This window comes from Arachis hypogaea, chromosome 5, assembly GCF_003086295.3.
Source record: "Arachis hypogaea cultivar Tifrunner chromosome 5, arahy.Tifrunner.gnm2.J5K5, whole genome shotgun sequence".
NCBI lineage: Eukaryota > Viridiplantae > Streptophyta > Magnoliopsida > Fabales > Fabaceae > Arachis > Arachis hypogaea.
This window is the reverse complement of record NC_092040.1, coordinates 2,657,777-2,684,748: the sequence shown is the minus strand read 5'-3', so window position 1 is coordinate 2,684,748 and position 26,972 is coordinate 2,657,777. Positions and strand designations below refer to the sequence as shown.

Genomic DNA, 26,972 nt, shown 5'->3' with positions numbered 1-26,972 from the left:
TTCTGATTTGTGATTATTTACTCCTGTGCATCTACATCTATCCTTTGAATTTTTTGAGCATTTATCCTTTGAATTTTGTGAGCAACTTAAAAATTGATACATTTATCCTTTGAATTTTGTGAGCAACTTAAAAATTGATACTTGAGAAGATATATCATAGGATTTTGTGATGTATTCAAAATTTGAGGATTTTGTGATGTATTTTTGAGTATTGTTGCGGTGAAAATAAGAAAGAAAGAAATGTTATAAAAAGATAATTTTATTTTTATATTATAAAATATATTGAAAAAAAAGTGAAAAGATAATATTGGAAGTAGAGAGAAACAAAAAATTGGTGGATTTTATTCATTCTTGTTTTTTTCTTTTTTTTTTTTTCAATCAAATAATAAAAAATAAGTTTTTTCTTTTTTTTTCTTTTTTTTTATTTTTCTTTTAAACAAACATAATTTTACCATTTAAATATGTAATATAATGCAATAAAACATAAACATCATTTTTGCCATTTAAATATAATCTAATCTATGTTTGAATACAAAGTTATCAAGAATTTATTGGTTAAGATTTAGGGTTTTGGGGTTTATATATGAGTAAGTGAATTATATTCAGAAACCACTAAAGTGAAAATCAGAATTGAGTTGCAGAAATTATTTTTGATATGGAATATTTTCTGGTGTTGCTCGTTTTCGAGGAGCCTGCAGGTTGCAGGGGACAATGCCCCACCTTGGTAACCAGCGTCTTTCTTTGAAGAAGCTCGTTGAAGAAGCTCTATAAATTGAGTGAAATGCATTATGTGTAGTGTGTGTTATACAATACTAAGTTGAAGAAGCTCTATAAATTGAGTGAAATGCATTATGTGTAGTGTGTGTTAGTGTGTGTTATACAATACTAAGTGTGTGTTATATGGTACAAAATGTGTGTGTTATATTGAGAAAGAAAAAGAAAATAGGGTGAAGAAGAGAGGAAGCTAACAGTGTGTGTTATACTAAGAGTTAGGATTTAGGTGTGTTGTAATGTGAAGAGTGTGTGTTATATTCGGAGTTAGGATTTAGGTGTGTTTAAAAAAAAAAAATTATTACTTTGTGGTGATTAAAAATGGTATGTGATTACACGACAATCGAAGATCAATTATGTAATTTGATCAATTTTATTATTTTATGTATTTAAATTAATTTTTTTAATTTTTGTTGTTGTTAATATTATATAAAAATATAATATTATTATTTTAGTCTTAATATTTTTTGTATTTTATTAATAATTTCGAATAATAAAAAAAATTATCCAACATAATTATATTTTATTTTATATAAATGCGAATATTATTTATATTTTTTATTTTTGAATATAAATATTATTTATATTTATTTATTTTCAAATATAAATAATAATGATATTTATTTGTCTTTAAAAATAAATATTATTTAAATTTTTTATTTTTGAATATAAATATTATTAAATATTTTATTTATTTTTGAAAATAAATATTATTTATATTTATTTATTTATAATATTTAAATAAATAAATATTTTTTATTTATGCAAATTATTATTATAAATATTTATTTCTGATAATTTTATTTATTTAAACTAATATTTAGTGAATAAATATATTGTTGTTGAACAAGCCAAATAGGAATTTGATGGTTCGTAAACTAGATTCGCCGTAGGCGACTAGGCGTGAAATCCGATGGTCGAAAACTACTTACGCTCAACGGGATTCTACCACATCTCTAGCGTTGGGTTCATAAAAGGATTTTATCCCTTATTAGCTGCTTTGGTGGAAAGGTGGAGGCCAAAAACCCATATCTTTGTATTGTCGATGGGTGAGGTTACTGCGACACTAGAAGATGTCGCTCAAATATTTGGCCTACCCATTGAAGGAGAACCTGTGAGCGGCTGGACAGATAATAGTGGCAACTTCCTATAGAGTCAAAGCATCGCGATAATCGGTCGTGAACCGGTTGTCAGTAGTTCTTCGAAATCTTATATAAAGATACGCTAGATTCGGGGTATCAAACACGCAGAGCCATTGGACACCGAGGAGTCTATTAAGAGATATGTCAGATGCCAGATTTTCTGTTTGTTGGGTTTGACCCTATTCACAGATAAGTCGACCGCATATACTCACGCGAAGTATCTACCGTTGCTTCGCGATTTCAAGCGGATCCATACTTATAATTGGGGGTCAGCATGTCTCGCGCATCTTTACATGGCACTATGTCGTGCATCACGATATGATACTAAGGAGATGGATGACCCTCTTAATCTGTTGTTTGTTTGGACATAGGAGCGGCTGTCGTGTATTGCGTCTGTACCTAAATAGTCCCTTCCACCGGCTGAGATACCCGTTGCCATGAGGTAACAGTTCCTATTTTAGTTCTGCATTATATTGACAATGCATATTTGATTGAGGGTAACCTCTTTTAATTTTTTCAATGAACCATGTTTTAGGTGGAATCATTTCTATCGGAGCTCAGCGTGGTTATCGAAGACCGTAGCGATATTTAGGCAAGAAATAGACTACATGGACGAGATAAATATTTAGGGTTCGTATGATTCCCGTATCCAAATACTAGGGTTCTAATGTTCTAATAATATGTGTCAGTTTGTGTGGTGACCGTATGAAGGGTTGATCGTACCCGATGAGTTACATGGACACTTTGAGGTGTGTGACATCGTTGTTCTGTTAGTGTCGTTCGAGTGTGTTGAATGGCACCCTGCGAACCAAGTGATGCGTCATTTTGGGTATGCACAACCCCCTCTGCCGGTAGCAAGAGACATTCCATCGAGAGAGCATTACATCACTCTTCGTGGAGTACAGCTTTATGACTGGACAGTTTTGCATGGGGATGGATTGAGGAATGGGCAACCGTCGAAACACTCGGTTGCCGGATCTGCACCCTTCCAACTTAGGACTTTACACCGTCGGCAGAGTACCGGGATTGGTACGTGGATTCGTACGAATATCTGCTGAGATTGTCAGAGTACATTCCTCATCATCCATATCAGCCACCAGCCCCACAGTCACTAGCACCACAGCCACCAGCACCTTAGGGCATAATGGGCAAGGGATTGAACTGGTTGGTTGAAAGAAGTAAGCTTGGGTTTATGTTGTTTAGGTTTAATTTTAAGAATTACGTTAATGTAATTCGTAGTTAATCTTATGTAGTCGCACCCACACACATACGTCTTGCATTTTGCATAGAACGTTTGTGGTTTGGACTCGTAAACATTGTAGTCAACTCCTCTAAAGATAATGTAACTTCTAATTGCTATGATGACAGATTTTTTAGAACTACACTTCATTCCGATCCTGAACTCTTCGTCCTCAGGGTCAGCAACACCTACAGAAACCAGATATCATCATTCATTGATCCATCCAAAATATAAAAACACAAAAACGTATTATTTACTCATCACGTACCTATGTTTGCATATTCTGGAAATTCCGGTGCATTCATGGCGTCAAGATCCAAGTTACGCATAAAAGGTGGGACGTTCATTGGTTAACTAACTGCGGAATAAACCACTTCATTCTCCACTGCTGTCTCGACTCACACATCACCATCCCCGTCTTCGTCGCAGGCTTCATAAGTGGCTTCGAAGTCCTCTTTGTTGCCACTGTTCATTCCTTCGTACACTGCAGCTCTATCATCCTCTATCTAAATCATTTTTAATCACATTTGCCTCTCCGTTTTCAAACTCAACATGCAGCTCAATCTGTAGCTGTCACATTCGAGTCTGCCGGTGAATTTGGAACATATTCTGCATACTCGCTTCATCAATGATCGACATAATATCAAACTGTATTAGACCACCAAAAACTATAACCGGATTCCAGTACAAAATACTGCTTACTCTCGTCAACATACCGTTCTCCATACTTTGACAGAGACCGTTTTGAAGCTCTATTAACATCATAGTGCATGACTGCATGGAATCACAAACGAAAATAGATTCTGACACACAAACCTCACTCCTTTATGAGTATTCCGTATAATCTCACCGTTGCAATACACTACCAAGTTTGTGGTACCATCCATTATACTAGCAACACACTCAAAGAACACTCTTCCTCGCAATGAAAATGGTACCGAACTTCGCGTTATATATAGGGGAGCATTCAGCACGCCCCCCCCCCCCCCCCCCCCATGTGCTGCAGCTCCATACAACCAGACTTTGTCACATGACAATCACCCTCCCCCCTCCCCCCTCCACGCGCTGCATTCAACACGCAGGGACGTGTTGAATCTTTCATCTGACAACTTTACCAATTTGTAGTTCACGCACTGCACCCATTTTTAGCTAATAAAACCATAACCAAATTCTTTAGCCGTTGAGTTGCAATGGGATAAACTCATAAAGTGAAAATTATGGAACAGTCAGTGAAATTGGATGGCTTTCCACATCTTGAAAACTTAATCCCCCATAACTTCCAAATACTTGAAACCTTAATCCTACAAGCATGTACTTCTGGATCTTATTAATAGGAATTTGACTAATCCAATCCAACTTAACTAAAGTCTTAGTAAATGGGGTAGATGTCTTCCAGCAAAGACTTTCTCCATTCTCAAAACTGAACAATGCACCCCCAAAAAAAAATGCTCAAAGAAAATTGATATATCGGGGAAAAGAAAAAACTCAAAAGGAAAACAGACCATAGATCCATTAAAAAGAACTCTAGTTTCTAATAAGTTCCTTAAAACAACTGTTGAAAACAAAATTAAATTAATTATATCTTAAAATAGGTGATTCCCAACATTCGTTTTGTCTATAAAGTTGGGTAAGAGACAATCAGAAAAAATTACTCGTACATGTCTGAATATTTTCCTCATTGGACTTTGAAAACTACATATATATTCTCACTCTCTCTCTCTCACACACACATACACCTATTAATACATGTTTCTTTTCCTCTTTTTCTCCTTTTATCTTTCCCTCTGAAAAGTGAAAAGGATACTTCACGCATGCACAAATTTTTATTGTTTTCATGCACTTGCTTGGCTTTACTGGTCAAAGATGCCGTTGCTACTATGCAATTTCATCAATGATGAAAAGTGCTCATTTGAATGCTACTCTTTCCCCTTTTTTCATCCTCATTTTGCTGAATTTTGCATATCTAACAACAACAAAAGTGAGCCAAAGTAAAGGTATGTCTCACAGACAAGACTCCTCAAACTCAGCATAATCATCATCTTCGGTATGATACAGAAAAAAATGGATGCTACACCATGAGGACCTTTTCTGAAACATGTCCATAAATACCCCATCTCTTCTTTTTTGATTAATCACCTAACCAGTATAGGATGGAGCGTCACTGTAGTTTAAAACGGAGCGACACTCCATCCTATGTCGACAATGAGTCCCGAGTAAGAACGCGAAAAGTGAGGCGCACAATCATTTCTCGGCAAGGAGTGGCAGGCAGTAGTTCAGTCTATTTCTACCATGGGTTTGGATTGATGTTTATTCAGAAATTGGAGTAAATAATCATTGAAAAACAGTGGCTCAGTGACAATACTTTGATGAAAAGAGGACTGAACTTTCTTTTTGGTCACATAAGGGTATGTGCAATAATTTACTACTCCCATGAGCTCTGAGTGATACTGATTAACAAATTTGCTATTTTTAGTTCTCCATTGGCAGTGTATCTGATACACAAATGTCCCCTCTACATAGTGGGCATACCCTGTTGCATAATGAAAAGAAAAAAAGGAAAAAAAGAAAAGAAAAGAAAAGTTAGAGACACATATTTCCAAGCATCTCTAGAACAAGTAGAGATTTTTATTCATATGAACTGGTAAGATTGTTATTTTATAGAAATTAGTAAGTTTTAATCACAGAGGAAATCCATAACAAGTTTGTCAGAATGCAATTAAACATTTTTTTATCAATCACCCATATCCAATTTTTACCAAGTGTTTACTACACAAATTAAGCATTAGAGTTTACCATCAAAGTCCCCCTGAAAAACAAATGCAAAACTCACTCGTCTATTTTGTACCACGAATTACACTAAATGTAATAAATAGGCAACTTTTTGAAATTTCAAAGTTGTTAATCATATTATTAACCAGAAGACTAAAATCCTTTTTCACATACCTGTGAATCTCCTTCAACCACTTGTCTATACAAGTTTTATGGAATTCATGGTGACAAGGAAGTACTCGCATGCTGTCTCCATCCTCATACTCCACAAGGCATATATAGCATCTATGAAGGGATAAGCAAGGGGAGAAGAGAAACCATTAGAATAATCCAATAGAATCATGAGATTCATATATGTAAATCATACACAAATCATGAAAATCAAAGTTAAATGTGACCAAAACGATTAATACAACATACAAAAGGAAATACTTACTGCACAGCATCTTCTTGATGTTTGTGGCACTTTGTGTATAATTTCACAGGCAAAGATTCCACGACTTCATTAGGTGCAGGAACAGATCCAATAGAAGACACAGAAGGGCGGGAAGATAGAACAACCGATTGCTGGTGAATTTCATCCAGAACCTAATTAAAATGTGTACAAATATTCAACTTGTATAATTTATAATAAATTGCCACTAGAATAACTAACACCGCGCAAAAAATTACCTCAAATAAGGCTTCAGCTAGCATCACAATTCTTGATATGCTAGCTCTAGCATTGGTATCATCAGTTGAGTTCGTATCACGGCTACCGTTTCGGCATGTACAACGACCATTTCTGTGCTGACCAGACAAGACGCATGATCTGTCATGTCCAGACAGATTTTCAAACCGGCTTCCCAACCGCTGAAGAGCACGAACCTAACAATTGTAAATATTGATCATTAACAATGAGAAAAATCAGGGTGTTGAGGAAGAGCTCATTAAAAAGATATTTAAATTGAAGCAATCCAAGTCTTAGTGGTCCTTTTTCTTTCCCCTCAGAGTTTTTGTAACAAAATTATCATGATAATAATATAATATCAACATCATTACCGGGTTTCAAGCATAACATTGGCTGTGTACACATCCACAATGTTAAGTATATGTTTTTAGCTTGGCAGTATTAATATATAATCAAACCATCAGATGTTATATGAAATTCAGAAAACTCCACATACCTGGGACCGTATTCTTCTTCTCCGTTCAAGGAAATTAGATCTGTGTTCCAGCAGATCTTGATACCTTGTTTCTCTAGATCGTGAAGTCTCAACATCAAAGTCATGAACACTAAATGAGGAGCTAGAAATTGTAGTTGGAGAATTCACAGCATTTTGACTAGTCCGTGGCACTCTCGTATCTCTCTCCCCCACTTCTCTTCCTCTGTCCCAACTAGCATCTCTTGCTTCCCTCTCCTGTTGCAGAGGGCCAAACGTGAACTCAGATAATGTTGATCGTCGGAGTACTCTATCTCTAAGTCTTCCAACACTTAAAGTTCGGCTGAAGCGTACATTTCGATCGACAGGTTCTCGAGCCCCATTTCGTCTATCAGTATGTCTTGTCTCAACATTTTCTGCCTCTGTATGAATTCTTGGAGAAAACAAGTTCATATCCACCACTTCTCTTGTACCATCCCCATCTCTAATCACATCCGCGACAGGAGAAATTGTGGGACTTCTTGCTAAGTTGCCAAAGGAATCCAATGCTGGTGCATTAGATCTAAAATCAGTAGAAGCACCTCCATGATACTGAATAGGCACTCGATCATCAAAAGATGCATTAAGCAATTCTCTACGTTGTTGAGTTTCATTTCTATTAATCAAGCTTCCAGGGTGGCTTGGATGAGGATTAAGCTCATCTTCACTGTTAAATATGGTGAGACTTCCAGAAGAAACAGGACAAGGCCTTGATGAACCAAGACTGGTGGTTCTGCTAAGTCTGAAGCTTATGTTACCAGGAATGAAGCTAAAGCGAGAAAGGAATCTACTTGAAGGATTCAAAGACTGAGTTGAAGAAACATGATTAGAGCTGCTACCGGTTCTGGATGCCGTGTGATCCCACTCGCCAAGGTCGATGTTAGGAGGCATTTCCTCATCATACTTGGCTTTTCTAAAGGATTTTGATTTCACTTCATCCGAAACTATTTCAACTCCATTTCCATTTACTTTGTTCTGATCACAAACCTAAAGCATGAGTTGTAAAATGCAAACAACAGTTAGTACCACAGGACTCTCACCAATCAACCAATCCTATAACTGATACATAATGGTTATATCGGAAATCGAGAGTCTGTGAAATTTGTTCCATTTAATACCAAATCATTAAGGTTTTTAATTTTAAGCCTAATAGGATATTGAAGCTGGCAACAGAACACACAGGGAAATCAATGTATTATACTTGCTCCCTTGTATAAAAAATGTTGCTTTTGTTTTCTTTCTTTCTTTAATTATGTATCATCTGATTGACTTGTTACATGACTTTCAGCTGTACTAATTAAAAGGCAATAAATACCCACAAAAACTGTTAGTGTCATTGATGAACTCAAACAACAAGGAAAATTTAGGTAGGCACAATCTACACTCTACACATGCCACTTTTTATCATAAATGAATAAACAGTGCAATAAATTCATACTAGTAACTAGTAAGCAACCAAGTATAGTGGGAAGAAGTAGTAAAATTGACTTTTCTTTGTTTCAAATCAAATAAGAGCATGGAGCACCATTTTATATTTTGACTAAAAAAAACTCTAATTTTTATGAGCAATGACCAGAAATTTAACCAAGTAACAAGTCACCATTTCCTCATGCATGTAGTGTACTTGACTCAAATAAATTAAATTATCCGAATGAAAAATCTTGAAAATGACCATACGTTGCAACCAGATGAATTCAGTGATTAGAACTAAGAGAAAAGAAGGCTAAAAAGATAATTCTTAACCATTGTGATCCCAGAAACAACCTCTATTTTAATTAACAAAACAAAAACTCAAACTTATCACAAAACTAAGAGAAAAGAAAACTAACAAGATAAAAACGCATTACAAAAGAATTGAAAAAAAGTAAAAACAGAAGAAAATGAAGAAAAAGAGCAATGGCATTGTGAAAATTGCAGAGTAACAGAGATAGCTTACCTGGTCTTCATGATCACTGTCATGAGATCCAGAAGTTGTTCCCAAACAATAAGATGGGAAGCCTCTATGCCTCTTAGATCGACCTTTCCTGAAACTACCCGAAGAAGAAGACGATGAACTGCAAGCAGAAGAATTGGCTTTGCTGCCACTAGACCCCATCTATCTTCTTCCAAACAATGCCTCCAAAAAAAATGCTTTTTCAATTACCCAATGAACCAAATAACAAAACCCAGAACTCAAAATCTGTTATTTTTTTGAGATCCAAATTGGTTTCAGATCTACACAGATTGCAAGCTAAACCTGCATTTTGGTTAGAGTGTTGTGTTTTTGTTGCATTGCAGAGTAGTGTGAACAATAATAGTTTCTTAGAATTGAAGAGTGAGTTAGTGAGTGAGTGAAGGAAGATGAGAAAGAGAGAGAACGGAATGGGTTTCGATTTAGGTGGCGATGAAGTGAGTTAGCTGTGCCAATGAGACAAAGCATCTTGCAGAGAAAACGGGGAAGGAAGCCATTTTTTTAAGAAAATATTTATTTATTTTTTTGTGCGTGGAACGCTGAGAATCATAACAGATACAATTGTTTCTGTTTTTGAAATTGGAACATTTTTTTATCGGTGAGAACTCCGGTGGAGTCAAATTCAGGTGAATAATTTAATTGATTTGACTAAATTTTTATTTAACAGTTTTTAGGTATCAATTTCACATGAAGTCAACTTATCTAAATTTTTATCTTTTTTATTTATAAGAGTTTAAATATTTTGTATAGTCATATCTAATTTTTTAGATAATTAATTTTATAATTGATATAAAAATATATAAAATTATTTTTTATTAATAATATAGCAAAATACAATTTTATTTATAATATTAATATTATTCTAAAAGTATATGATTTTTTTATAAAGTAAATCAAGTATAAAAAAATGTTTGCTAGTAAATATGACAAAGTTTAATATTTTTAAAACTGTTTAGTGGGCATATTAGTTATTAGCGTGCCACGTTTTTGGGATTCAAAATTTGGGTTTGGTCGTACGGTCAAATCACATTCAATTTGTCATGGAGATGGGGCAGGTGGAGCTGGACCCTGTCTTCTCTGTTTTTTATGAACAGTTGAATTGAAGGATTTGTATTATAGGAAACGTTTCAAGTGCTCCAGGGTATTTTTTTAAAGATCAGTATGCCAAGTACGGTTAGGTTGCAAATTTTATTTTGTCCTAGAGTGATGCAGGAAAGGACCAATTTATCCTTGAAAAGTAAATGAAAAGGACAAGGGGCAGCTGCTATGAGAGATGCAGAGAGAGAAAAATTTCAAATCAATCTATCTCTATCACCACATTTTTTTAAAAGAAAAAAATATCTATTTTAACATCAAATCTATTACGAATAGGAAAAGAAAATATTTTTTCTTTAATTTTTTTAAAAAAATAAAATTTGCAAATTTTAATTAAATTGAAATAAAAAAAATTTGAGAACCTTATTTTTTATCAGATTTATTGAATATTAAATTTAAGTATTCATATATATAACTATATTTTTTATAAAAAAAATGAATATGAACATTTTTATTTTAATAATGTCATTTAAAAAAATACAAATATACAATATAAAAAATTATGTATGAAATGACATTATCAAAAATAGAAGAACCATTATTATTTATTTTTTTATGCATTATTTAGGTAAAAATATTATTGCATTTACTAAAAATTAGCTATTAAATTAGTTATTTTATATTTATGTATATTTATATATAGGTTTATATATATATTTTTTCACTGAATAATTAGTTATAAGAGGAAACAACCAAAAAAAAAGACTCTATTATTAAAAATGATGACTAAGTAAATAGAAAAGAAATTTTAAAAAAGTTCTGCTAACAAAAATTTATTGTTTACTTGTAAAAGAAAAAATAAATTAAAAGAAATCCAACTTCTATGTTAATATTAATATTTTTATAAAAATAGCAAGATTAACATAGAAGTGCCGAAATAATTTTATATATGAAATATCAAGTAGTATAATTTAAATATCATATTTTTTTCTTTAAATATTAAGATTGATGAACATAGTTGAAATAGTTAAATTCTATAAGTCTTTGTGTGCTAAAATATCTAAATTAAGAATAACACTTCATTAAAATTATCATAAAAAAAATTTTCTATTAGAAAAATAGCAAACTATTTCTAATAAAATAAAATCTTTTTTGTTTTTAAAATTATAAATAATTTAATTCCTCAATAATATTATTTTTTTTAAAAATGAGAATTAGTTTATACTTTATAAAATTTTACAATAGATTATTTTTTAAAATAAAAATCTTAATTTTAAATTTGTATTATAAACAGGTAATTTATATTTATCTATATTACTTATTAATTTTAATGTACAAACTAAAAAATTAAGAAAGAAATGAGTATTTCAAAAACACAAACTACAAAATTATAAAACAGCAAAGAAAATTATTTTTACTTTTGCATGTTATGTAAGTGAAATCATATAGTGAAAGATATTCTAATCATAAATTTTAATAAAAAATATTTTCATTTGTATTTAAATAAAATAAAAAGTAAAACCTAATACAAATTGAAATCTAATTTTTTTAAAATCAAATTTATTTATAAAATTGTGTTTTTTATAAATTTATAACTTTAAACTACACATTTTTATTTTAAAACAATTTATCTAATATATAATTTTTTAAAGTGGCACGGAAATTTAAACTTAAGAATTTAGAATAACAAATAATTATAATAAAAATAAAGTAAGAATACTAACTAAATTTATGCAATTATGATTTTGAAAATAATTAAAGCATAACATTAGTTAAATTACTATTTAATTTGTAAAATAAATATAGTATAACAAATGTTTAGATATTATTATATGTTAGTTTAAACTCTAAAAATGTTAACTTTAAATTCATATATCATATGTAGGACTATATGTTAGGTGTATCTATTCAAAATAAAAAATTTTGGTAATGGTTCCATGGCTGGACGATGATAAATTAAATGATGATTTATAATAAAACTTAAGAAATCATTATGGATTTGTTTTAAATTGATAAACTTATAAAAAATATTATTTTTAATGAATTTGAATTGAAACACAAAATTTAGATTTTTATTATATTTTATTTTTATATTTTATTTGAATTCAAATAGAAGTATATATATTTTTTTATTGATATTTATATTTTAAAAGTTATGAAAAATAAATGATTAATTTAAAATAATATTTTAATATAATTAAAATTTCTTTTATGTGATTTTACATGTATAGTCTGTGAAATAGAGATGAATTTTTTGTTTTGGTTTTTAATTTTGCAAAAAATACTTATGAAATAGTATTTTTTTAATTTATCAATATATCTCAACAAAATAAGACTAGTTGTGAAATAAAACTACCCACAAAATTAACAAATAATATGTATAATAGTAAATTTTTTCTTTTTAACACTATTTAAAAAATATTTTTTCTTTAAATAAAAAACTCCTAATATGTTTGATATTCTAAAAGATTAAAAACTAAACTTTTTTTATTAAAAACTAGTTTGTCCAAAAAAAAATTATTAAAAACCAATTGAAGTATTACTAAAAAATAATGAACAAATTAAAGTCTTAAAATTAATATTTTCTAATATAAGCTAATGTTGTTTTCTTATTGTAATATGTAAATTTTGAATATTTTATCAATTGAAATTGTTATTATTAGTTGATAAATTATTAATATGTGTATAATAAATTGAATAAGGATGCAAGATTAATGGGAATCAGATGAATATAAAATTTGTGATATACGTGATAAAAAATTGGCTTAAATGGACAAAATTATAGTTTTTTTTTTGTGTTTTTAGAAAAAAAATTCTTGCTAGTGATTTTTTTAAAAGTTAAAAATAATTTTATATTTAAATATTTTGTGCAAAAATATTTTATTCTCTGTTTGATATGATAATATAAAAATATTTTTATTTATTTATAATATTAAAGTTAAAATATTTTTTTAAGTCATTTTTAAAAATTTTAAAAATATTTTAAAAGTTTTTTTAATTTTTATTGTTAAAATTTTATCAAATATATTAAAAAATTATTAAAAAATATTTTTATTTAACAATTTAATTACAATCAAATAAATTTTGGCTCATCATTTCATTGTAAGCTAACTACAGGGCACATGACATAAGTCATAAGCTAGTCCACATCATCACACCGTAGTGGACATTATGGACTTCTTCCATACCTATGAACTTGACAATGAGAAAACAGGTTAACGGTCCACCATGCACTCATTTATCTCATTTTCACAACATTCCTCTCTCCCATAATCTCATCCCTTTATATATTTTATATTATATCTTAATGGTTCACAGGCATGGCACACTGAACCTCCAATATAGTACAATGCCTCACCTGAAATGCATCCTGTATTATATACATCACTTTCTTTCACAGTTTTTATTTTACTTTTTTTACTTACTTCTTTTGGTAAAAAGGACACAAAAGGTTATGTGGAAGTTGGATTTGTATTAGGACGTATTATTGCTCAAGACTCGAGAGAAAGTAAAACACAACATAATTAATAATAACAATGATAGCATCATAAACCAAGAAGAAAAATTAGAGTTTAAAATTATTTTGGCATAATTTTTTTGTAAAAAAAAAATATTATTCTTCCCAAGATTATATTATGGTTTGTTTTGCGAATATTTAGAATTTTGAAGGCAACTAATAAGAGCCCCGCTACACATACAAGCAAATAACGCATATAATCCTTACAAGTTGGCCCAACTCAGGTTTAATCCACACGCACTCCCTCACTTTAAATGGAGCGTCAATTTCACGCGCGTCACTCGAACGATTACGCTTCGAAAAAACCGCTCGTTATGGCTCACTCTTCCTCTTCTCCTTCAAAGATAACACAAATCCTCAAGTTTCGAGCAACATTCCAAACTGAAGAGACATTTGAACTCGTCGCGAATAATAGCAGAAACCATCAACAAAATATTATTCAAGGTACGTTATTGTTTTACTCATCTTGTACATTTTTCACATTTCTGTTTCTGATTTCGAAATCGAAGAACTATGTTTTACTGTTCTTCTATGTTCTTCTAGGTTTTATTGATCTTCATATTCTAAGAAATTGAACACATGGTGTAAATATATTTGATCCAATTATAAGTAAATTTTTTTCCATAATTAAACTCTCTCTGGTGTATTCAAAATGTCTGATTTACAGGTACTATAATATGAAGTGGTGATCCAGATAGATTAGAACCCATATATGACGGTCTGTATAGAGATCTGCATAATACACCCAAACACAGACTATAAATACACCCGATAAAAAATTAAATTTATACCTCTACTGCAGATTTTAACCCAACACTACCTGAAAGCTACTTGTTGTCCACAAGTCCAAAATTAATTAAACTCTCTCTGGTGTATTCAAAATGTCTGATTTACAGGTACTATAATATGAAGTGGTGATCCAGATAGATTGGAACCCATATATGACGGTCTGCATAGAGATCTGCATAATACACCCAAACACAGACTATAAATACACCCGATAAAAAATTAAATTTACACCTCTGCTGCAGATTTTAACCCAACACTACCTGAAAGCCACTTGTTGTCCACAAGATCAAAATTAATTAAACTCTCTCTAGTGTATTCAAAATGTCTGATTTACAGGTACTATAATATGAAGTGGTGATCCAGATAGATTGGAACCCATATATGACGGTCTGCATAGAGATCTGCATAATACACACAAACACATACTATAAATGCACCCGATAAAAAATTAAATTTACACCTCTACTGCAGATTTTAACCCAACACTACCTGAAAGTCACTTGTTGTCCACAAGACCAAAATTAATTAAACTCTCTCTCGTGTATTCAAAATGTCTGATTTACAGGTACTATAATATGAAGTGGTGATCCAGATAGATTGGAACCCATATATGACGGTCTGCATAGAGATCTGCATAATACACCCAAACACAGACTATAAATACACCCGATAAAAAATTAAATTTACACCCCTGCTGCAGATTTTAACCCAACACTATCTGAAAGCCACTTGTTGTCCACAAGACCAAAATTAATTAAACTCTCTCTGGTGTATTCAAAATGTCTGATTTACAGGTACTATAATATGAAGTGGTGATCCAGATAGATTGGAACCCATATATGACGGTCTGCATAGATATCTGCATAATACACCCAAACACAGACTATAAATACACCCGATAAAAAATTAAATTTACACCTCTACTGCAGATTTTAACCCAACACTACCTGAAAGCTACTTGTTGTCCACAAGTCCAAAATTAATTAAACTCTCTCTAGCGTATTCAAAATGTCTGATTTACAGGTACTATAATATGAAGTGGTGATCCAGATAGATTGGAACCCATATATGACGGTCTGCATAGAGATCTGCATAATACACCCAAACACAGACTATAAATACACCCGATAAAAAATTAAATTTACACCTCTGCTGCAGATTTTAACCCAACACTACCTGAAAGCCACTTGTTGTCCACAAGATCAAAATTAATTAAACTCTCTCTAGCGTATTCAAAATGTCTGATTTACAGGTACTATAATATGAAGTAGTGATCCAGATAGATTGGAACCCATATATGACGGTCTGCATAGAGATCTGCATAATACACCCAAATACAGACTATAAATACACCCGATAAAAATTTAAATTTACACCTCTGCTGCAGATTTTAACCCAACACTACCTGAAAGTCACTTGTTGTCCACAAGACCAAAATTAATTAAACTCTCTCTCGTGTATTCAAAATGTCTGATTTACAGGTACTATGATATGAAGTGGTGATCCAGATAGATTGGAACCCATATATGACGGTCTGCATAGAGATCTGCATAATACACACAAACACATACTATAAATACACCCGATAAAAAATTAAATTTACACCTCTGCTGCAGATTTTAACCCAACACTACCTGAAAGTCACTTGTTGTCCACAAGACCAAAATTAATTAAACTCTCTCTGGTGTATTCAAAATGTCTGATTTACAGGTACTATAATATGAAGTGGTGATCCAGATAGATTGGAACCCATATATGACGGTCTGCATAGAGATCTGCATAATACACCCAAACACAGACTATAAATACACCCGATAAAAAATTAAATTTATACCTCTGCTGCAGATTTTAACCCAACACTACCTGAAAGCCACTTGTTGTCCACAAGATCAAAATTAATTAAACTCTCTCTAGTGTATTCAAAATGTCTGATTTACAGGTACTATAATATGAAGTGGTGATCCAGATAGATTGGAACCCATATATGACGGTCTGCATAGAGATCTGCATAATACACACAAACACATACTATAAATGCACCCGATAAAAAATTAAATTTACACCTCTGCTGCAGATTTTAACCCAACACTACCTGAAAGTCACTTGTTGTCCACAAGACCAAAATTAATTAAACTCTCTCTCGTGTATTCAAAATGTCTGATTTACAGGTACTATAATATGAAGTGGTGATCCAGATAGATTGGAACCCATATATGACGGTCTGCATAGAGATCTGCATAATACACCCAAACACAGACTATAAATACACCCGATAAAAAATTAAATTTACACCCTTGCTGCAGATTTTAACCCAACACTATCTGAAAGCCACTTGTTGTCCACAAGACCAAAATTAATTAAACTCTCTCTGGTGTATTCAAAATGTCTGATTTACAGGTACTATAATATGAAGTGGTGATCCAGATAGATTGGAACCCATATATGACGGTCTGCATAGAGATCTGCATAATACACCCAAACACAGACTATAAATACACCCGATAAAAAATTAAATTTACACCTCTGCTGCAGATTTTAACCCAACACTACCTGAAAGCTACTTGTTGTCCACAAGTCCAAAATTAATTAAACTCTCTCTGTTGTATTCAAAATGTCTGATTTACAGGTACTATAATATGAAGTGGTGATCCAGATAGATTGGAACCCATATATGACGGTCTGCATAGAGATCTGCATAATACACCCAAACACAGACTATAAATACACCCGATAAAAAATTAAATTTACACCTCTGCTGCAGATTTTAACCCAACACTACCTGAAAGCCACTTGTTGTCCACAAGATCAAAATTAATTAAACTCTCTCTAGTGTATTCAAAATGTCTGATTTACAGGTACTATAATATGAAGTGGTGATACAGATAGATTGGAACCCATATATGACGGTCTGCATAGAGATCTGCATAATACACCCAAACACAGACTATAAATACACCCGATAAAAAATTAAATTTACACCTCTGCTGCAGATTTTAACCCAACACTACCTGAAAGCTACTTGTTGTCCACAAGTCCAAAATTAATTAAACTCTCTCTAGTGTATTCAAAATGTTTGATTTACAGGTACTATAATATGAAGTGGTGATCCAGATAGATTGGAACCCATATATGACGGTCTGCATGGAGATCTGCATAATACACCCAAACACAGACTATAAATACACCCGATAAAAAATTAAATTTACACCTCTGCTGCAGATTTTAACCCAACACTACCTGAAAGCCACTTGTTGTCCACAAGATCAAAATTAATTAAACTATCTCTAGTGTATTCAAAATGTCTGATTTACAGGTACTATAATATGAAGTAGTGATCCAGATAGATTGGAACCCATATATGACGGTCTGCATAGAGATCTGCATAATACACCCAAATACAGACTATAAATACACCCGATAAAAAATTAAATTTACACCTCTGCTGCAGATTTTAACCCAACACTACCTGAAAGTCACTTGTTGTCCACAAGACCAAAATTAATTAAACTCTCTCTGGTGTATTCAAAATGTCTGATTTACAGGTACTATGATATGAAGTGGTGATCCAGATAGATTGGAACCCATATATGACGGTCTGCATAGAGATCTGCATAATACACCCAAATACAGACTATAAATACACCCGATAAAAAATTAAATTTACACCTCTGCTGCAGATTTTAACCCAACACTACCTGAAAGTCACTTGTTGTCCACAAGACCAAAATTAATTAAACTCTCTCTGGTGTATTCAAAATGTCTGATTTACAGGTACTATGATATGAAGTGGTGATCCAGATAGATTGGAACCCATATATGACGGTCTGCATAGAGATCTGCATAATACACTCAAACACAGACTATAAATACACCCGATAAAAAATTAAATTTACACCCCTGCTGCAGATTTTAACCCAACACTACCTGAAAGCCACTTGTTGTCCACAAGACCAAAATTAATTAAACTCTCTCTGGTGTATTCAAAATGTCTGATTTACAGGTACTATAATATGATGTGGTGATCGGATAGATTGAAACCCATATATGACGGTCTGCATAGAGATCTGCATAATACACCCAAACACAGACTATAAATACACCTGATAAAAAATTAAATTTACACCTCTGCTGCAGATTTTAACCCAACACTACATGAAAGCCACTTGTTGTCCACAAGACCAAAGTTTAGCAGAAAATCATTCCAATTCCTATCAAATGAGTCTTTGCTATGAGAGTTTCATTTTCCCTCTCTGCTACATGTAATCAATTGATTCTTAATCTCGTTTTCCTTTCTATTTGTGCTCCGAACTCTTGTAGAAAAACCTGCAACCTTGGTATAGTTCCTGTAAAATTTTCCAGCATCTTCAAGGGTGGTAAAGGTCATTCCAACCTTCGGAACAAACTGGTCATCAACAACAGAGAGGTTGCAGAATACACCATGTCAAAAACTATAAATACACCATGTCAAAACGAAGCTGGAGTTACAGAGAGAAAAACTAACGTCAATGACGAAGAACAAACCAATGAGAAAGGAGAGGAAAAGAACGATCGAAAAACCAGGGGAAGACGCGCGAGAAGAAGAACGATGAAATTTGAAAAGAAAGAAAACAAAGAAGGAAACAAATCTTTTAAATTTGTTAGTTATACAAACGCAGAATCTTTGTATAGCGCGTGTAAGTGACGTAGGAGTTGCAGCGCGTTTTAGTGGATTAGACGTTAATGAACTTGTAATAGTTACAAGCCCTAATCGCTTGTATACTAAGCTTTTCTCAACTAATAATTCATAATTGAATAAGGAAAAGTGTCAAATTAATGTTGGTATTAAATTCGGTCTATCCATACCATTACCATACACCTTTTTATATATATATATATATATATATATATATATATATCATTTTTCAGTCACAGATTAATGACTAATTTATTATAAATTTAAATTTCATTTAAGAATTATTGTTGATAAATAAATTGTTATATGCACATAATAAAATTTAAATTTTTAATACTTTAATAAATAAGTAAACTGATCATTCGGACAATCCAAATTAATTACGATAAATCTTATTAGAACTTATTTGTAAGCTACTAATTTAGTATTGTTAATCCTTTTTGTTAGCCTCAAACAGTGGATAAAGATCAGATTCACGTGGTAGTCAATAAGCTAAAGGAATTTAAAATTTCTTTTTCCTGCCAAAGAAAATTAAAGAAGAGATACCTTTTGTAAGAGTTGAACTAATTTATTCATAAACACTACATTTTGCTTCAAATTAAAGCTTTTCTGTGACCATAAATGTTAATGTTGGCTACATGATCCGTAGGGCCCAAAATAATCTCTTCAAGTTAATACTGAAAACATGCACCTGCTCTGGTTCAGAGTTAGTATTGAAAATGTGCAAATGATATATATAATATAGGATTGATTAATTAAATAAAATAACTACCAGAAAAGATTACGAAAGTCTTTCTGTTTTCTTTAGAAAAAATTAAATGATCTTTTTGGCCAACAAGGGTGGTGCTAATAAGTTTGTGATTAGGTTAAAGAACAAGCAAGTGTATCCGATTTGATATGCTACAAAACTTTTAGGTTGTCTGTTGTTGCCAAAGAACCTAGCAATTACAATGAACATTGCTGAAAAGAAAAAGCAAGAAGCAATTTTTAAAAGGATTTCATGTCTAATGTCTTTCTATAGTAGACATTGCATAAAAGAATTTAGTTGTTTATTCTACATGTGTTTGATGATATAATTGATCGAGTCACTATTTGCTTAGTAATTACTGATTAGTATGTGTAATGTGTATATGGAGAATGATGGTATTAGATAAATAATTATCGATGTATAAACAATTTTGGTTTTAAGAAGAGGTGGTCAATTTGAAAACAAGTTTTTTTTTTTCGGTCTTAATGAGTCAAAAATCTAATAAATATCACAGATTACGTGACGAGCTCTAAAAAAATAATCGTTACTTTTTATTAAAATTTTACTTTAAAGAAAAAAAGGAAAATAAATTCTTGACCTTTTAGTCCGCAAATATTTAAATTTCTGATAATTTAAAAATATATTTAAATCATTGACTTTCTCAAAATCCGAACATATTAATTCATGGATATAATTTGTCTCATTTTTAAAAACTTTCACACATATGTATTCGTATATCAGCCAAATTAGGACAACAGTAGTCACATTTGATTTTTTTTTATTGGGTCTGATAAACCCAAGTCTATAGAAGAATCAATGTATTTAGATTTTGAGAAGGTCAGAAACTTAAATGTATTTTTAAATTTTTTGATACTTAAATATCTATATATTAAAAGGCTAAGTACCTATTTGTCTTTTTTTTTATTTTTTATGTATTATTTTTATCTTTTTTTATTTCTTAGTTTTTTATTTGTATTTGCAAAGAAAAAGAGTATAGAGACTTAACACAAATGAAAATTTATGTAGAGTTGTAGAGTTCATATTTTTTGTCCATTTTAACAAAGTGAAGTAAAAATGTAAAGAGATGTGTAAATGATTTTTACCTTATTTATTTGCTCTTGATGACAACGCTGCAACGTTAAAGGGATCTTTTTTTATGCTCATTAGATGTGGTAATCGATGTAGTATTAGAATGTATTTGGTTATGGTTAAAATTTTGTATGAATTTTAATTAGTATCTTATTCCTCATGCATGGTTTGAATATAATACTTGATTACACAAAAAAAGTACGAATAATGTGAATTATATATTAACAACATATACATAATCATAATTACTTATTTTAATTTATAATGTTTAAAATTTATGTGAAAAATATTTTTTTCTTCCTTAAACTCCTTGTTCTTTGAATACTTTGTTAATATTCTTCTTTATTTTTCTTTTTTTTAATCAGGTATATTTTTCTCTAATTAAAATTTTGATTAAAATATTGTTTTTGTCTCCAATGTTTGGAGTAAGTTCTATTTGTGTTCCTAACGTTTAAATTGTTCTATTATATCCCTAACGTTTGTAAAAGTGATTTCATGTTATCCTGCCATCAATTATACATCATGAGCTTTAGCTGGAGTTTTGAAAATCTCTTCCTAAAGGTAAAATACAAATGTCTAGATAAAAACCGATGATCCACTCCGAATAATAACTCATTAAAAGTTAAAATTAATCCGTGCAACATTTATATAATTCACCTTTTTAGAGATATAATTAAATCTAAACACAAATTTTGGGTACAATATTAAAATTGAATACATCTAAGTAAGACTTAATTGAGAAGGAATATATCCAAATGAGAATAATTGAAAAATACAATCTGATCTATTATAATTGACGGCACGATAATATTGAATCACTTTTATAAACGTTAGGAATAACAATTTAAATGTTAAGAACACAAATAAGACTTACCCCAAACGTTAGGGATAAAAACGATACTTTATTCTAAGCTCTTTGAACCCCAGGAAATTTTATAAAAACTAAAAAGTCAAAATCTTTTTGCTCCAAACAAAATGGGCCTTTGCTCCCACTAAAGTAGACTTTTCACCTCCAATAAAATAGTGTATTTTTTTTGTGATGAATTATTTAATCTGTCGAATTAGAACAGATTAGGGATAAAAAAATTGGTTCACTTCACTGTCCAAAAATAAAAATTTGTGCACTTATATACCACTGAAATGTTTTATTGCCATGTTTGTACAATTTCGAACAAATAGATTACTCCCGTCCAAACAAAAATAATAAAAGAAAAGAAAAGGACAAATACATCTTTATCTTTTTGATCAGCGGATATTTAAATCATCGAAAATTTAAAAATACATTTAAATTTTTGACCTTTTTAAAAGCTGGACTTATCGATCTTTTATGTTCATTTAAGTCCTTGACCTTTTTAAAATCTGGACTTATCGATCCCTCATATTCACTTGGGTCTGTCAAACTTAATAGAAAAATCTGTCCTGATTGATTCGAAAGTACACATGAAAGAGTTTTTAAAATTGGACAAATTAAACTCAGGGATCGATATGTTCAGATTTTGAAGAGGTCAGAGACTTAAATGTATTTTTAATCTTCAAGGACTTAAATGTCCACAGACCAAAACGTCACGGATCGATTTGTCATTTTCTCTAAAAAAACTACTCTTAAACATATACATTTAGGAGTGATTACATATATCCTATCTGTAGGAATTCAATCAGATCGGATAGAGTTACCAATTCGATCTGTCACGGGTAGGATTCTCGTGCGGATCGAATAGGGTGCAGGTTAAGTCTCAATCCTACCCGATCAATCTGCATCATACATATGTATATGTTATATACTTATATAAAAATATATTTCAAATAGATATTAAAGTAAAGACCTCTCACTAAATACAAAAGATCCTTAGTCACTAAAAAAATATCATTAATTGATAATTTAATATTTTTTAACATAAAAATAAATTCTATTTTAAATTATCATCAAGTTATATAATAATGTTACATCTTTTTGGTAATTTGTAGGTAGGATTAAGTATCCGCAGGTTAAAAACAAATGAAATTAGATTGGGATATTCTCAACCCGCAAATAGAATAAAATTAAATTTATATAAAAATTTTAACCTGCAAATAAAATTAAGATTAGATCCAAATCCTACCTTACTCTAACCATTACCATCCCTAATACACCTTCCTAAATTTTGTATATAAATTTTTTAGCCTTTTTTCCACCTTTTTTTTTCTTCAAGAATCAACAATAAAGATAAGTTACTATAAAATATAGAAGACAAAAATAAAAATGTACACTATTACAATTGACTTTCAAATCATTCTTCTTTTCTTTTCTTTTTTTCCCCCTCTTTTCCCCTTCTCTTCTTGGCCAGTTCTAACACGCTGACAATACATGTTAAGTAGTATCTATCAATTTAGATCCATCCAAGCTTCTTTTGACTTACTAAAACAGAAAAAGAAATATAGCAAGCTGAAAACTATTTTCCCTATGGGTACGAGGAGACCTACTATATCAAATACTAGAAAGAATAATATAGACCAAAGGCTTGAAAATTACTCATATCTTAATAATATTTGTTTGACAAAAAGAAGCATAATGGATCGAATCCACAGACAAATTAAGGTGGCTAAAATCGAATTGGACATTGTATTAAAAAAAGCACAAGTTTAAAACTGCAATTGAAATTCAATTCAACCAGTATTTTTATTAGATTAATCTTTATATTTTTGGTATTTTTTATTGTATATCTCTAACAAAACCATCCTTATATATATATATAGAGGCACACACACATATCTTTTTCCATTATTAATTATTTTTTCACAGGATTTTATTAATAATTTTTTTAAATGAAGTTGCAAGTCACAACTTATACAAAACAGATTTTGTTTTGTTAAATAATTTTGGGAGAGTTTACTTATACTTTTTGGTCTTTATAATCTTTTTTTTAGTATTTTTTTTTAACTTTTTATTGTACAAGGCAATATAGCTCTTCCGTTTTAGAAGTCAAGCATTACTACTTACTTCGTTATAAAAATAAGAGAAGGAAAATATGAATAAGACACGTAATGTGTACTACAGTGTAGTAAATTATTCCTAGACAATATTTTTTTCAACAAATAATCAACGTCAAAATATCTCCAAAACTAATTAAGTAACCAAATTGACAACGAAAAATAAAATACGACAATGTAAAGTTGCATTTTGGTCTTAATTCGGAGCAGCAATTAGTCAATTACTATTTACTACTCATACTTTTCTAAGTGGTGTTGTATATCAAGACACAAAAAAGACCAGCATAAAAAAATGTATATGCAAGAAGAATAATATATATATATATATATATATATATATATATATAGTTTCACTATTAAATTTTTTTAAATCCTTTACTCTTGATAACTAAGCACTAATAACTACAAATATATATTATAAAACCAGATTTGTTAGATAAATAATGACTTGTATAAATAATATAATAATGAGTTTTAGAATTCACCCAATAAAATAAAAAAATACTCTACCTCAAAATTACTTTTTAAATCTTAACATAATAATCATCCACACATCTAGTAAATTAAACATCCAACCATTGTTAATTGTGTATGAGTAAATCGAATCAAAAGAAATAATCATTTAATAAAAAATAATAAAAATAATTATTTGCATACATATTGAATTGAACATCTAATATATCTATTATTCATATTATTTAGTATTTTCATTGTGTACCTATATTTTTTTTTATAAAAAAAATTCATGAAGCGGCACCTGTGATCTGAGGAGACAAGAAAGCGTGCGTATTTTTTGGTACATTGTACAGGCTGAGATAATAGATAATAGATTAATAATAAATTCCAACAGTTATGTATTGTTGTGGATCTAGTATAGATAGATTCAACAAAACGTAACTAGTCAAAATGAATATGAATCCACTTGTCGAATGTAAGAGTAGAGTCACACAAAAGTTGCATACTCTTCAATTGCTACACATATAAATTGTAACAACTCTTTGGACTTGGAATTGTCTTCTTATTCAAAGCATTTGGTCTTATATCATCTCTTGCTAGTACATTAATTTAATATAAAGTTTTAATTCTCTGCTGATTTACCAGAATATACAACATAAAAAATATATAGCACACTTCCGTTTGGACTATGAATTTTCTTCGGCTGCTTCACATCATATCAAATATCATACCTAAAAAAAAATAATATCAATTTTACGAGATTCAACTCTATATATATCGTAAGATATTTAATTTTCTTAGCAACAAAGTGTATCTGATCATTCTCTATAACTAATTAGTCACCCTTAGCTTGCATTGGCTTCTTTAATTTCTTCCACAGAATGTTTTCATTTCTGTATTATCTGCTTCTTCTTGCAGTTCCTCTAATGGCAGTAATGATATTTCATCACTTCAAGAAACAACAACACAGAAGAACCACTCTACCACCAGGTCCTAAACCACTTCCCATAATCGGAAACCTCCACCAACTCGACAGTTCCAACCTCAATGTCCAACTTTGGAACCTCTCAAAGATCTACGGCTCCATATTCTCCCTTCAAATAGGTTTCAAACCAGCCATAGTCATCTCCTCACCGAAACTCGCAAAGGAGGTTCTCAAAGACCACGATCTTGACGTTTCAAGCAGACCTCCCTCGCTCGGAACCACCAGACTCTCTTACAACGGTTTCGATTTGATTTTCTCTCCATACAGCGAGTACTGGAGAGAAATCAGGAAGATCTGCGTCGTTCATTTCTTCAGCTCCAAGCGAATCTCTGGATTCTACCACATCAGAAAATCTGAAGTGGAAAGAATGTTAGGCAGGATATCAGAGCACGTGAGTTCTTCGAAAACCACGAATCTGAGTGAGATATTGATGTCCGTTTCGAGTTCTATAGTGTGCAGGATTGCGTTCGGAAGAAGATACGACGGCGAAGGAGCGGAGAGGAGTAGGTTCCATGGGTTGCTGAATGAGATCCAAGCTATATTTCTTGCTTTCTTTGTTTCGGATTATATTCCTTTCATGGGTTGGGTTGATAGGGTAAGTGGCTTGCTTGATCGTGTTGAAAAGACTTTTAAGGAGTTGGATGAGTTTCTTCAAGGAGTAATTGAAGAGCACGAAGAAGATCATAATAATGGAAAGAAAGGGGAGGACATAGTTGACGTCTTGTTTGAGCTTAAAAAGCAGGGTAACTTGTCCATAGATATCACCAATGATCATATCAAAGCTATTACCATGGTCAGTCACTCATTGTTAATACTATCGACAAAATCAGCTTCCAGTATAAAATACATATTAGAATATAAATACACATTAAAAAAAATTAAACCATACATATTTTATATACAAATACATTGGTGGTTGATTTTAGTTTACGAATAGCATTTTTTGTAATAATGCAATTAATTGGCACTCAATGATAATTGCAGAACATGCTTGTAGCAGCATCAGATACAACCGCAGCCACAACAACTTGGATAATGACAGCATTGATGAAGAATCCAAGAGTGATGAAGAAAGCTCAAGAAGAAATTCGAAGTTTGTACGGCAAGAAACCATTCATAGAAGATGAAGATATTGAAAAGCTTGTTTATCTGAAAGCAGTGATCAAAGAAACATTAAGATATTATGCACCTGCACCGTTGGTACCAAGAGAATTCAACAAAAAGAGCAGAATAGCAGGGTATGAAATTGAAGCCAAGACTATAGTATACGTAAATGTGTTTGCCATCCATAGAGACCCTGAAACTTGGAAGGATCCAGAAGTATTTGATCCCGAGAGATTCATAGACAGCAATATCAATTTCACTGGACAAGATTTCGAGCTGATTCCATTTGGTGCCGGACGAAGAATCTGCCCAGGGATACCGCTGGGATCTGCATCCGTAGAGCTTATAACGGCGAACCTCCTTAATTCATTTGATTGGGAAATGCCTCAAGGGATGAAGAGAGAAGACATAGATTCTGAAGGACTTCCCGGACTTGCTAGGCACAAGAAAAATCATCTTTGCTTGCTTGCCAAGAACCATATCTGAATAATGCTAATGTCACATGTTCTTGTTGTAAATGTTCATTTTAAATAAAAGTTACACTACCACTTATATA

At 31.3% G+C, this 26,972-nt stretch overlaps 2 protein-coding genes across 3 annotated transcripts; one reads left to right on the top strand and one right to left on the bottom strand.

Annotated features, from left to right (window-relative positions):
* Positions 1-4,708: 4,708 nt before the first annotated feature.
* LOC112800174 (uncharacterized) lies at positions 4,709-9,619 on the bottom strand. Of its 2 annotated transcripts, none has more exons than XM_025842306.3 (6): positions 9,040-9,619; positions 7,089-8,090; positions 6,595-6,789; positions 6,359-6,510; positions 6,097-6,207; positions 4,709-5,683 (listed from the first exon to the last, which is right to left on the bottom strand). In XM_025842306.3, exons 1-6 carry the CDS (start codon positions 9,196-9,198, stop codon positions 5,623-5,625), a joined length of 1,680 nt encoding a protein of 559 aa, XP_025698091.1. In that variant the 5' UTR covers positions 9,199-9,619; the 3' UTR covers positions 4,709-5,622. The 2 variants fall into 2 exon arrangements, with proteins under 2 accessions (XP_025698091.1, XP_025698092.1); XM_025842307.3 differs by having other exon boundaries at positions 6,359-6,489; positions 9,040-9,595.
* Positions 9,620-24,831: 15,212 nt separating this feature from the next.
* On the top strand, positions 24,832-26,972 carry LOC112800173 (6,7,8-trihydroxycoumarin synthase-like). Its single transcript, XM_025842303.3, has 2 exons — positions 24,832-26,105; positions 26,297-26,972. Exons 1-2 carry the CDS (start codon positions 25,209-25,211, stop codon positions 26,900-26,902), a joined length of 1,503 nt encoding a protein of 500 aa, XP_025698088.1. The 5' UTR covers positions 24,832-25,208; the 3' UTR covers positions 26,903-26,972.